The following is a 14,515-nucleotide window of genomic DNA, read 5'->3' as shown; positions in this document are numbered from 1 at the left end:
AACATTTGAGTCTTATTGCATCTCTTCAGAGGATGTCTGTGTAGAAACAGTCCTGCCTGCTGGTGCTGCTTTGTTATCCGACAGAGTGGAGCCATGATTTAAATAATGAGACGCTCCGTGAACAGACCAAATGAGTAAGCAGGAGCTGAGCGGGCGTGCAGGCGGTCTACCCGGCAGCAAAGTCACAAACTGTGGAGGGACGACCTCCCTCCTCTCAGAGCGGGCGGCAGATTATACGTGATGTCGTGTTAATTAAACCCCATAAATATACAGGCGGGAGCGCCGTGATGGTTAAAGTGGCGCCAGTAAACTCAGCAGGGATGGCGTGGTGACGGAGGGGCACACGGGTTATTTTCCTGTTAAATGAACCTGATCAGAGCCCCCCCCCCCCCCCCCCCCCCCTCCCTCCTCTCTGCAGGGAGTGCAGACCCCTGAGATCCCTTTAACATAATTTAAGTCAGAAATCTAAAACACAAGTCTTTCTATGTGATAGAATAAAAATACTGAATATAATGAAGGTAGCTTGTGCATTTTGCAACATATGTACCTTCATAAATATCAGCAAACCTTTTAGACACCGTACATATTTACCTTCTTAATATTTAGTATTTTTATTCTATCAGACTTTGATTGCTTACAATAACCCCAGACTCCTGCACAGTAATCTGAAATCGGACAGACACATGGTTTAAACAGCCGTGTGCACATCAGCTGTGTGTGACCGAGGTCAATACATAGTTTAACCTTATTGAGAACAGCTCCTAAAGCTCTACCTGCAGAGTCTGAGGGAACTTTTATTCCTTCATCAAATGAGAGATGTTCATCTACAGTGAGTCCAAGATATTTGTATTTCTCAGTGAATGACTGGGTACAAGTGAAAATGTTCAAAACACAAGTTCTCATTTTTTCAACGAGCTCCCATCTTGTTATTTTTTCTGTAACTTCACGTTCAGCTCACATGTGCAAGTTCAGATTTTTGATCCACAAGATCTCACATCGTATTCTGCATGTTCTCACATCAAGTCTAAAAGCTTGTGCATTTTGCAACATATGTACCTTCATACGTATCAGCAAACCCTTTAGACACCATAAAGATTCATGTTTGAAATTAGAGCGGCTCATTTTAATGTCTGAAACAAAAACAGCTTCCTGTAAGCGTTCTCTCGAGTATCCATTACATCCATCATCCTGCAGCATGAGCGAGCACACCCACTAACACACCCTCTTACACTCAAACCTTTTGTCTCACTCTCAAAACACACACACGCCTCCGAGCTGTCAATCCGTCCGCCGCTCGTTGCGTCTCATTCCCGTCGAGTCCATTTGGTAATTGGCTCTGCGGCTGCTCGTCTATAAAACCCGCGGCAGAGAAAGACCGCATCATGGAGCCGTCGGCCACACCCCGGAGCGGGAGATTTACAGCCTGCGCAACATGTCGTCTGATTCAATGCTGTGGACCGTGGGCAGAGTCTGGGGCACCGACCACGACTACACACACACACACACACACACACACACACACACACACACACACACACACACACACAGACACAGACACACACAGATACACACACACACACACACACACACCAGTGCTGGGGCATTACATCAGCAGTAATTTGTTAGATCATGAGGAGGGTTGCACTCAGTCGCTGCAATAAAAATTCATCATCCCTAAGGGACCATCAATGAGGAAAACAGCCTGACTAATGTGAGAACACGGCTGGCTGAGGGGAGAGACGGCAGAATGAAAAACCACCTGAGCACCCAGGTCCTCCTGAGGACTGGATACCCTTCCTCCGTCCTCTGATCTACTGAAGAGAAATATTCTTCTGTTTCACACAGAGAGACCCTCTGGTCCTCTCTCTCTCCCTCTCTCTCTCCCTCTCTCTCTCCCTCCCTCACACGTACACAGCTCTCACACCCTGCATGTACAGCCTTCACACTATGTATCTCTGGCAGCCATGATGGGAGCTCAGCAGGGACACATGACTTATTCAGGCACACAGCTTCCATACTCCACTGCCACCATTTTTGTTTCCCTTCCCTCTGCTGAATCCATAGACAGCAGGGCAGGCAGGAGGAAGCAGCTCAGCGGCACGTGTGTCTGCACCACGTGTTCAGCAAGCCTGCACGTACACCTCCCCTCCCCCGTTACCTCCACATCATACTGAGTAACACACCAGCACAGGAACACATGCTCTGCATCCTAATTACATGCATGCTCTGCTCCTACATGTGAACAGCACATACGTGCACATATCAAAGCACCTATATGACAAAAATTCATAGCGTGCGTTCCTGTCCGAGCGGGAGGGTATGCACGCCGTTCGGGGCCCCGATCATCGACGCATCACCGGACTCGAATCATCCGCACAGCTGGAGAGAAAAGCCAAGAAGTGGTTCAGACTCAGAGACAAGCTGAGGGTTTAGAAACAACACGCGTGGACGTCCACTCAAACGGCACGTCAGGGTTTCCACTTTCTCCATCTGAACACTAATCAGGCTCAAACACGTCCCGTCACAAGCTGCTTGCTGAGGGCAATCGGCTTCAAACAGCAGTTGCCCAGTTGTCTGCACACACACACACACACATACACACACACACACTCACATGCTCACACATTTAAATGCAGACATGTTCACTTGTGTTTTAAAGACTTGTGTTGTTATACACACTAGGGATGGGATTCAATTATTTGAATATACGCTCAGTCTCTGAAAATACGTGTGTATTGCTGCGACTGTCACTGATGTTTTCTTCTTCTTTTGCTATTTAATGCAGTTAGCATTCTTCTTCTTCTGTTTGCTAATGCGGTTAGCAAACAGCTCTATAGCCATTGTTTACATACGAGATCAGCTGTTAGCAGCCCGTAGCATGTCGATGCTAAACGATGCTAGGCCCGATGTTCCCTGCGAGCTGAGGAGAAGGAGGCGAGGACGACGTGCTGGTACTGAGGTGCAAGCTAAGAAAAGACCACATGGACCTGTCCTTCCACCCACCGTTATGGGGAATGTAAGATCTATCTACGATAAGGTGGACCAGCTAACCCAGCACCAGAGTAGCATCATGCTAACAGAGCTAACACCGGACACCAACGCCACATTGGACGGATTTCATCAGTCCTGGACCCTGTGGAGGTGGTGGCTGACAGGAGAATTATGGCCAAGCTGTCGTCTCTGATGGACATTTCTTACATATATATATTCTTGTTAAATTCTTGTTCTGTACACCTTCTTGTTTGCTGCTGGAACTCCATAAACTTCCCCGTTGTGGGACGAATAAAGGAGGATCTTATCTTATCTTATGACTGACTTGACTGACAGGCGGGAACACATAGCTGTTGGCTAGGAGGCTCAAACTCCGCCCCTTTACGTCACACTCTGCCTGGTTGAGTTCAGCATTTCCAATATGGCTGCTGCCGACGATTGGCTTCAAAACAGCACTCAGGACACACGGGTGACGTCATGGATGCTACGTCCATATTTATACAGTCTATGGGTAAAAACAGTGAAAAATTGTACTTTTAAACTGAGAAAATATTAGACTATCATTCCCCATCCCTAATACAGACGTCACAGGTCAGGAGTGAGCAGTAATGAAGAGTAACCGGCAGCAACAAACAAGAACTTAATGTGATTTCACTAAAACCTGCAGCAGTGCCGGAGGAGCCCGCCGCTCTGCTTCTAAATTAAATAGACGTCACTTAGTGGAGCTGCGTTGGCTCTGCACTTTATTTGCCTGATAACTGCGACCTGCTGCAGATGGAATTAAATCAATCGGACCCTAAAGGAACAGAGGAGATTGAGAGGAGCGCTGTGTGTGTGTGTGTGTGTGTGTGTGTGTGTGTGTGTGTGTGTGTGTGTGTGTGTGTGTGTGTGTGTGTGTGTGTGTGCGTGACAGTAAGAGGGGCGCAGGGTGTGTCTGTGTGGCAGTTAATGTGTCCGTTGATTCCTCCACCACTCTGCTGATAGCAGCCCCAAAGTACAGCTCGAGTGCTGCAGCAGGAGAACAAAATCTAATTAAAGCCTAAATTTATGGGCCTGTCAAAGTAGATCACATACACAAACACTGACTGGAACACACACACACACACACACACTTAAAGTATGCCTATAAGGGTACATGGTGCTGTCAGAGGAGCCCATCGTCAGGTCGAAGCTCTCTCCTGGGGATTCATATGTGGGTTTGCATCCTTCTCTGAGCTACACGTGGAAAGCTAACTCATGCTAACACAAAACAATGCGTCCAAAGAGGAGTCCAGGGTCTGCTTGATCACGGTATCAGACCTGGTTTGGTTTCAGCCTGAGAGAGAGGACTGTGTTTGGCTCGTCCCTGCAGAGAGGAAGGCTAACAGTGAGGAAGAGGACGGTTGTTATGAGATACCTGGTTTATTGGGTTCATCTGCCTTCCTCTTGTGCTCAGTGTCTGTGTGTCTGTGTGTGTGTGTGTGTGTGTGTGTGTGCAGCAGATTCACTCAGTGCCACTCAATCCATTATCTCCTCTCCTCCACAAAGAGTCCTCCGCTCTCTTCGTACCCAGCTGTTCAATAAGCTCCGGTCTTCACAGATTACAGACTCCTCATGATCTACGTGTGTTCTTGTAAATTCAGGATTATAATGTTCGTTTGTGTTCACAGATTTTGCCCAGTGATATCTTTTATATTCAAAGATGTCCGCCCCTGCATGATCACAGCAAACAGCCGGAACAGCACGGTGGTTATGAATGAAATGACCACAGCTCATTTAGGCTGCACAATGAGCGCTCTGTACTAAAGTGGCGATTATCAACGAGCCCCCCCGGGTAATTCTTTTTAATTAGATGTTTGCACATTAACCATTAAAGCTGTAATCTGAGAGTAATCTCCTCAATCCAGCTGCTACCTGAGGCACATGGAAAGTGGAGGAGGAGGAGGAGGAGGAGGAGGAAGGAGGGGACCCGAACACGTTGCCGTCAGGTGACAGGAAGTGGGAGACTGTACCAAAAGTGTGTAATCTGATGTTATCTTTTGGATGTTGAGTTGTGTTCTTCTTCTCCTCTCATGTGGAGGAGAAGAAGGCTGATATATGACATTACAACACATGAATTACATGTATTGTTGTTTTTACAGCCCTATACTCTGAACTCTCATCCTATGGACAGTAAATCAGCAAATAAATGAGACACTTACCTTTTTTATCTGGCTTTTTAAACTTGGATTAATTTCTTCTTAGCCCTGCACTGCATTATTAACATTAATACCATTGTTTAAGCATCATTTTTATATCTTACTGTATTCTATCCTATTTTTTTTTTCCTGGTATGTATCAGATTTTATTTTGTTGATTTTTATTATATTTTTCTAATATTTATTTAATTTTATTTTGTGATATTTATCTGATTGTATTTTTTTCTGATATTTATTTTATTTTCCCAAATGTTTTTTTTTTACATTCATCTGATTTTATTTTAATTACTCTTATTGTTTCTTCTTATATGTAATTTTTTTTTCTGGTATTATTTTATTGATTGTAATTTTCTTTTTGTACATTTTTTCTGACATTCATCTGTTCTTATTTTACTGTATTTTTCTAGTATTTATTGTATTTTTATGAAATCTATGTGATTTAATTTTATTGATTTTATTGTATTTTTTAAAAATGTATTTTATTTTATTTTTCTAAATGTATTTTATTTCTCCTGACATTCATCTGAATTTATTGTATTGATTTTTATTGTATATTATAATATTAAATACATTTTATTTTTTCTGATAGTTTTTTAGCGATTGTAATTATTTTTTTCTGACATTCATCTGACTTTATTTTATTGTATTTGTCTAATCTTTTTTTTTTTTCTTACATTTCTCTGATTTTATTTTATTGATTTTATTGTCATTTTATTTTGAAGTATCATTTCCCCCTTTGCTGTTATTTCCTGTCTCTGTTCTTTGGGCTGCATGCTTGACTGTATGAAAGCTGCTACATTAATAAAGATGAGCAGACGTCATCATGGAGGCACATCACGTCATACCATGCAGCATGGTGGCAAAGCAGAGAGGACAGAACAGACATGTTTTGGTCTTACAAGAAGAAGAAGAAAGAGAGCGGGAACAGTCAGCAGCTCCCAGAGACTTTATCTGATCAGGATCATTGCCGTATCAAACAAAGGCCTCCTTCAGCCTCCTCTGCTAGTTTATCACCAAATCACCTCAGGACCCGACGCCACGTACACACAGACACTCAGGTGAAGAACACATGCTGACCCGACGGCACATAAACACAACACACACACACACACACACACACACACACCTCGTCCACAGAGTCAAAAACATGAGGAGTGTTCAGAGTGAATTCTCCTCCTCCTCGCTCTAAACTGCACTCCTTCTCTAAACTTGTTTTATTAATAAAGCTGCTGCACGGCGCCCGCTCTGCTGAAACCCTGCGAGGCATTTCTCTGAGGCCTGTTCTGACATAGGCTGCTCGCTGGCCTACTTAAAACCCGGCCCTCTCTGCGCCTCTATGTGGAGGATCATTGTGTATCATCTCTGGAGGGTGGCTTCTCTTAAAACAGGGTCGTCTTTGAACCTATAGCCGACTGAAGCCTTTTGAACCAGCGGCTCCTCACGAGCACTGAGGGGCTTTATATCACCAAGCTTCATCTGTGGGAGTCTTATCTCTCTCTCAGGTTTTACAGATTTCAAGCAAACTGATGAAAATCAGTGGAAAGGTTTTCTACAAGGCGTCTTAAATATCTCTGACTCCTGCAGCCTACCTGGTGGTCTTGGGAGCAGGGGGCTTGGTGGAGGCCGTGGAGCTGGTCCTCGCGGGAGCTGCAGAGGCCGGCTTTGGAGCTGGAGGGAGAAGAGTTATGAGTTACTTGAAGATGAATGACAGTGTGATGTTGTACGGTGTGATATAGGGACATATATCTCAGATGTAGGTCAGGCAGATGTACAGTAAGTCACAAGGATCTCGGGTGAGTGCCCGTCTGGATTAGCCGGCGCTCTGGCGTGTCTAATGTATGTGTGGAATCCATCATATGTGCATCTCTCCTCGTGTCATTACACTGAGCGCTCCTCATTAGAGCTGTGAAAACATTTCATGCTAGACTTGCTGTGAGCGCCCGGATCCTAACGTACACACGCGTGTCTATCTGACCTTGACTTTTAGTTTCACGATGACATTTTCACCGACCTGAGGGCTTCTTGGCAGCGGCCGGGGTGCTGCTGGTTTTCACGCCGTTGGCGGTCGTGGTCGGCGTCTTCTTTGCCGCGGTTGTTCCGGTCAGCAGCTTCGCTCCGTTGGTGGCGGGGCCGGTTCCCGCGGCTTTCTTCTCACCCACTTTGCTCTTGAGCGCCGAGGCTGCGGCTGTGCCCGTTGGTTTTTTCAGCGGGGCTGGAGCCGGGGCGGCCTTTTTGAGCGGGACAGGTTGGGTCTTCTTAGCCACTCCGTTGGTCTGGGGTTTGGACACGCCGTTTGACAGACGGCTCTGTGGCGTGCTGGTCCGCGAGCCGGGGGTGGGCTTGGATGGAGTGTTGGTGCCAGGTTTTGTCTTGGGTGTGGTCTTGCTGGCGGTCTTGGTTTTTGGGTCTCCTGGGGTCTTGTTGCCGGTCTTGGCAGCTGGAGTGTCCTTGGCCTTGTCAGGTTGAGGTTCCTCCTGGCTCGCCTCTTCTGGAGGCTGCTGTGTCGCCTCCTCTCCTGCTGGACTGGCGGCCTGGTTGGGCTCCTGTCCCGCAGCAGGTCCAGCCTCATTCATTGGATTGGATTCCAATGTTTCCATTGGTTCCAGCGCTGCCGTGGTAACCCCATCCGGCTTCATCTCCCCTTGAGTGGTAGTGGTCCGTCTCTGCGGGGCAGGGTTGGTCGACTGCGATCTCACAGGATGGCCACAGGTCTACAGGTTCTCTGGAGACAGGCGGGTCTGGTCTGGAGGGAGACAGAAAGTACAACATAGTCAGTGAACAGCAAGATGAGACATGAAGAGCCGTCTGCTGTCTCTCCAATCAGAGCACAAAGCTCCAGGAATGTTGTTGGCTCTGGGAGGAAGATAAAGCTTTGGCTAGGATCTCACACACACACACACACACACACACACACACACACACACACACACACACACACACACACACACACACACACACACACACACACACACACACACACACACACATATTTTTATACAAGTGTCCAAGAGGTAGACGGCGAACAGGCTGTGGGACTTAAATGGAGAGAGATGCAGCGTGTTAAAAGGTGCATTTGGACCAAGAGTCCCGGGGTCTTTTAGCCCCCAGAACTACTTCACCCTGAACTAAAAGGTTCCTGGTCCCCCATTGTTGTCTGTGTTTGGACCGCGGGCTGAAGTCCCGGGTAGATTGTGTAAATCAGGCCAGTGAGGTATGGAGAAAAAAAAGTAAATGCACTACACCACCAGACCAGTAGAGGGCAGTAACACAAAGAGGAAGGACATTCATCACAGATGACACCATAGAAGCAGACGGACAGGCAGGTATCATTCTGAGCAACACAACAGTTAGCCTGTTAGCATGAAGAGACTCAGCTGGTCTGTTTTAGATGGTGCTATATTTCATCACAGATGGATTCACTGAATCAACACGTGAGAGGAGATAAGCGCGAGTAGCAAAGACGTTTCAACACGGCTTTAAAATCCTTTTGAACTCAAAAAGCCGTGATCGCAGAGATCGGCCGGTGTTTTGGTTTAAACGGCGACCCTGTTAACTGGAGACTCTCAGCCGGATGCATCCCTCATAAACGTCTTTAGACCATCATTAAATATCTGATGAGGATATTTTGAAATCTTAATAAAAACTAAACTAGTTTGCATTCCCAGGAACTCCCTCTGTGTTTCAACAGCTGTGTAAACTCCACAAACACTGACACGTTCAGCTGAAGGTCTCCAGTTTACAGGGTCACTTTTAAAAGCGGAACACCGGGAGGAGAGACGCATTCACGGTGGGCTGAGAGAAGACTACTGTTACAAGCTGCTAAATCAAGAGAATCACAGCTTCTTCTTTTGAAAAGTACACACACATACAAAAAAGATAGAACACATAAAAACTAATGAAAGAAAGAGAAATCAAGAGAATCACAGATGTGTGTGATGTTATTGTGGACGGAGGGAGGAATAAAAACACTGAGGTTAATCTACCAATCAGACACGTTCAGCATTGCAGGCCCCGCCCCCTGAAAGTCCAGGGACCTTTGAAAAGTACTACCCCCCTAGCAGGGGCTTTTAAGGGGGGGGATTATCTACCCCTGAACTAAATTTAGACCCTGGGTCCACCGGTTGAAAGAGTTAAATGTGAGTTCTGTCTTAGGGCTCACAGAGGGGGGGCAGGAGGACAACAGGAAACAACACATTCTGTATATAGCCTTCGTTTACTCCAGAGCTCATTGCAGTGCCGGGGTAAAAACCCTCTGCGGGACTAAAAAGCTCAGTGACACACTTGGCCAGTTGAGCTGTGACGGGTTCAGAGTCAGCCGTGTGGAAGACTTCGTACACTTAAGGGAGTGCAAAAAGCTACAGCACGCAATTTGCATCCACATATGTGAACTAAAAAGGTTGCCAGTGATGATGAACAGACACGCAGCCTTTAAAGAATAAGAAGCTGAGGACACCATCAGAGTAGAACAAAAGAAGGGAGAGGTGGGAAAAAGGCTTGGATGTATTAAATGGGTCAAGGCGTGTAGAAAGAACCGGCTGACAGGCAGACAGTTTGACTCACAGGCCACAAACGGAGCAGTCAGAGACATGAGCAAGTGAGGACTGGAACTGGGACATGAAGCATATGAGGCCTGCTAAGGGCAACCATCTGTAATGTGGGCTGTCACACAACGTCTGCATCAATATTAGACAAACGTCTCCAAGTTTGTTTCCGCAGTGACTTTGAAACGGAAGGATGAGGGGATAAAGATAGGTTTTTACAAGTAAGAGAAGGACGGAGGGGAGGGGGACGGAGGAGGAGGAGCAGGAAACTGGCTTGTCAAAGTTTATAAACAGAGCGAGGATCCGACTGAGCAGGACGGAGAGCGGGGAGACGGACTCTGGAGGAAGAGGCTTGGCCCGGGGAGCATGGGAACAAAAAGAGGAGGTGGGACTGCGGAGGGAAAAAACAAGACATAAAATGAGCTCACTATTGGCTGCTGTTCGCTGGTGCTGCTCGAAAATCCAGACATCAGTAGTCATCCTAGTTTCCACTGACCTTAGCTGCAAACACTCACCGTCCTATTTCTAGAGACAGACTTCAGCTTTATGCTCTCTCTCTCTCTCTCTCTCTCCTCTTCTTCTGTCATCTTTCACTCATCTTCTAATCTCAACCTCACACACTTTAACGCCGTCATTCATCCTCCCTTTATGCTCTACTCGACTTCTTTCCTTCCCCTCTCCCCCTTCATCCCTCTGTTCTCTGTTTGCCCTAGCACAGATGGCCCGAGCAGCTGAGCAGGGCCAGAGGGGGAAAGAGAGAAAACTGAGAAGGAAACGACCGTGGATCCCAAACAACACATAAGACCGGATACACGCAGCTAATGCAACAAGCCGCGACCCAGAACAAGCCGAGAGGGCGAGAGGGAGGTGACGGGGGAGCGATGTGTGCCGCACCCTTTGGTCACACAGGGTTTTTAAATGCCAGTGAGGCTGAAAATGTGGACAGATGACTTAATTATGTTTCTAACAACAACCTGTCACCGCTTCAAGGACAGAGAGGGTGGACTCTAAGAGAGGAGGGAGGAAAGGAGACGAGAAGAATCAGACTTCTTTCATTCACCCACTAGAATCAGATTTTATGTCACATTAAGACGGACAGATCATTTCAGGGTTGAGCATCACTACCCCCTCGTTAAGTTTAAATTTAAATCAGTCGAATTCCACCAGATCTGATAGGTTTCTATTCTAGTCAATGTGTTAACTTCCACTGGATCCATTCCTCTGATCCGGCAGGTCGGAGTCCTCCGGATCAGATACACAAGACTTCTATTTGTGCCGGATGCCGGAGCACGACGCATCAATCTCAACAGAGCAGATGGAGCGGGACAGGAAGTCAGGTTTCACCAAAACAAAATGAAAACATCCGGTTAATTTTCAGAATAAAACACTCTGTGTTATCACCAGATCGTATTTCACTTAACTACAACAACAAACCAAAGTCATGATGAGCGGAGCCAGGCCTGGAGTCAACAGGTCAGAGGTTTTCAGAGGACCTCAGATACCTCTTTTGGATCAACATGAACCAGGTTGTATTTCTGGGCTGGTGCTCGCCCTGGTTTGGAGACAATGATGGAGGACAACGGCAGCTCGTCTCCTCTGCCGACCGCTGCTCTGCCTTGGAATCCATTAGTTTCTTTGATTTGTTCCCTGCAGGACGATGGAGGAAACATGTTTGGTTTGTGTTTTTGAGCACGGCAACCCCGCCGCTTGACCCTGACGAAAGAGATTCGCGGTTCTAGACCAGCAAAAAGTTGCAGTCGCTCTGGAACCGGTTTTCCCAGCCAGGACCCACAGTTGAAACACGAAAAACCGATTCTCAATTGAGCGTCGGCTGCCTCAGTCAAAAAGGGGATAAGAGACAACATGGAGCCGGACCGCAGCGGATCGGAGACGGACCAGACCGGACAAGCTAGCATCTTTGGAAGTATAGAAGAAGAGTTGGAGCATGAGAAGGAAACATGTGTCAGCTTCACCTTCATGCTTGTTTTGTCAAAGTTTGAGTGAACATTTGAAGAAGAGGCTTAACGATGACAGCGATTAAATAATCACTCCTCCAGGTTGTTCATGCTAGCTGTGGCTGCTTGTGTGTGAACTCTCCTTTAATCCGATTTGGAGCCGTCCAAAAAGGAAGTGACATTCCCAAATAACACCTCGAGGACAGACGAGACGAGAGGAGAGCCTCGTCAGCACCGCTGTGAGCGGAGGTGTGCAGGTGTGGAAGTCTCTCAGTTATGAGGGCTGTTATGTGAATCTGGCTGAGACACAGAGGTAGACTTTATCACAACAATATCCGGATGATGCAGCTGAGCCACACAAACATCCATCTGATGTTGGTGTAGAACGACAGCTCTGAAGCATGGATGTCAAGTTATGTTATAGTCCTGTTTCCTCCTGTCCCTTCAGCGCCTTTCACGCTCATATCTTAGGACAGACGGACTAGGAGGCGAGGAGAGGAGGCGACGAAGGAGTCTGAAGACGTACAAACTGAAGAACTAGAAGAGATTTAAGTCGAGGAGACGTCAGAGGAGTTATTCTGAAGCTCAGGATTCACCAGCTGACTGCATCAGGACTCAACGACTGTGACCGAGTTCGACCAATCAGGAGACATCCAATCAGCATTCTCCTTTTAACGATCTGATGTTACGAGTTCCCACAGCAGACCGAACATCTGGCCACCAAGTCCTTCCAGAGTTTCCTACAGCGTGTGTACATGTGTGTGTGTGTGAGAGAGGCAGAACGTGATAAATCCTGAATGCACGGCCGCAGCCAGAAAGACATTTCTCTTCCTCCTGCGAGTCTCCGGACAGCTGTGAGGATTTCACATCTCTGTTGCTGGACCTACGTCAGCGCAGCCATCAGTCAGAGGCTGGAGCGTAAACAGGCGGAGGAACCGGAGCTAGAACAAACTTTTTATCTGCTCTGCACACAAACTGGAGGCAGAGGAAGGAGTCGAGGAACACTCCGACACTATCACTGTCTCAACGACGGTATCTGAATCTGTGGTTTGAGTGAATCGCCCTCCCTGACATTAACCCTTCACACATCGTGTCACATCGTGTTACAGTTGACACTAACATGGTTCTGTTGTTGCTTTGTCTCACATTACGACCTCAGTCACTGTGTGAGTCCCAACAGAAACATCTTGAGCCCATTAAGGCGGTAACAGGTTTTTAATTGGACCTAATTTGACTGAAGAGATTGAAGAGTTATTCACTTAAAGTTAAACAGGCCAACAGGCAGGGTGGTCACGATTCTGCAGAGTACACACGACATCATTTAACACATATTCACAGACAGCTGAGCATTCTGAGGTAACCTCTCATGTAGAGCTGGGCGATATTGACAATGATGTTATCATGATGAATATCACATCATACTTTCATTAGATCTAAAGTCTGATTTTGCTCCTGAGTGAAAGTTGAAGACAGTTTGTTAGCTTGTGTCTGGATTCAGTTTTCTGATGAGCTTCTCCAATCCCTCATTTCTGACGCTGCTAACAGGAAGCGGGTTGTTTCTGTGAGATGAGATTTTGGTGTTTTAGTTTTTAGATGGGCTGCATGGTGGTGCAGTGGTTAGTGCTGTTGCCTCAGAGCGAGAAGGTTCCTGGTTCGAGGAGTTTGCATGTTCTCCCTGTGCATGTGTGGGTTCTCTCCGGGTACTCCGGCTTCCTCCAAGAACATGCTCACTAATTGGTCACTCTAAATTGCCCGTGGGTGTGCGTGTGTGCGTAAATGCGTGTCTGTGTTTCCATGTTTGCCCTGTTGGCGACCTGTCCAGACTGTACCCTGCCTTCTGCCTAAAGTCAGCTGGGATTGGCTCCAGCCCCCTGTGACTAGAACAGGATAAGCGGTCAAGATAATGGATGGATAGTTTTTAGATTCTTATTTGTCTCAGGTTGAGATAATTTGCATAATATGGTTTAAATTTACAACAAAGAAATATCACATTTCTGTGTATCAGCTTAAAGAGTGATGTTTTGAGTTGTGCTCTCCCCTTTAAGTTTACTAAGGGTTACAGGCAGAGTGATGTTGTTTCCCACACTGCAGTGAATGCATCACGGTTATTCATGACGGTGGCGGTGGACATTAAACGTGTTCAGAGTGGAAGTCTCTGTGCTCTTCCTTTACCTTCATCCTGAAAGTAGATTTAATGAAGTGTATGAAGGTAAAAGTTAACGCAGAGTCGACTCAGTGTCAGAGTAACGACTCTGCTTTGAGCTGGGGGGTTTTGTGTTCTCTTTCGTGTCGCTGTCGCTCGTTGGAGCTGTGTTTACATTCTGCTCTAAGCATCTTTAAGCCCCGCCTACCTCTCACCCTGCAACATGATTGGCTGTTCTTCTTCTTCTTCTGACTAATGTTGGGTGGCAACTAGCATTTCAGGCTCATTAGCGCCACCTCGCTTTCAAGTGGCTGGGGGGTGTAACTACAGGTTTATTTATATTGAACATTTGTTATATTTACACTAAGAAACATTGTATAATGATAATTATCGTTATCAAATTATCGCCCAGCCCTACTCTCATGTTCCTTTGGGCACAGCACAGTGACTACAAGTGTAGAACTCTTCCTTTAAACCCCTTATTCACATTCCTATGATTACGCACATTAGAACATGGAGCTGTGTCAAAGCTGTGGTTTCCTCTGTTATCGACTAAGCAGCTTTACTACAGCAATTAGGGATTAATGTTTTGCTGCTTCACTGGTACCTTTACTAAAGCTGCTGATGGTGGACGACTCAAGGAGGGAGATTACATAACCGTACGCCTCACTGTGCACGTTGAGTGTGCATTACTTAAGCCCTCTCTTC

General features: G+C 46.6%; 1 protein-coding gene across 2 annotated transcripts in view; it reads right to left on the bottom strand.

Annotated features, from left to right (window-relative positions):
* Positions 1-14,515, bottom strand: part of wu:fb95e10 (nucleolar protein dao-5) — a 38,706-nt gene that overhangs the window by 8,051 nt on the left and 16,140 nt on the right. For both annotated transcript variants that reach the window (XM_034711115.1, XM_034711116.1), the window contains 2 exons: positions 7,180-7,911; positions 6,758-6,836 (listed from right to left, as the gene is read on the bottom strand). In XM_034711115.1, coding sequence (XP_034567006.1) covers positions 6,758-6,836; positions 7,180-7,804 — 704 coding nt within the window. In that variant the 5' untranslated portion in view covers positions 7,805-7,911. The remainder of the gene's footprint in view (positions 1-6,757; positions 6,837-7,179; positions 7,912-14,515) is intronic.

The sequence above is a fragment of the Notolabrus celidotus genome, chromosome 20 (assembly GCF_009762535.1).
Source record: "Notolabrus celidotus isolate fNotCel1 chromosome 20, fNotCel1.pri, whole genome shotgun sequence".
NCBI lineage: Eukaryota > Metazoa > Chordata > Actinopteri > Labriformes > Labridae > Notolabrus > Notolabrus celidotus.
The sequence above is the reverse complement of the archived record's forward strand: the minus strand, read 5'-3'. Positions and strand labels throughout refer to the sequence as shown.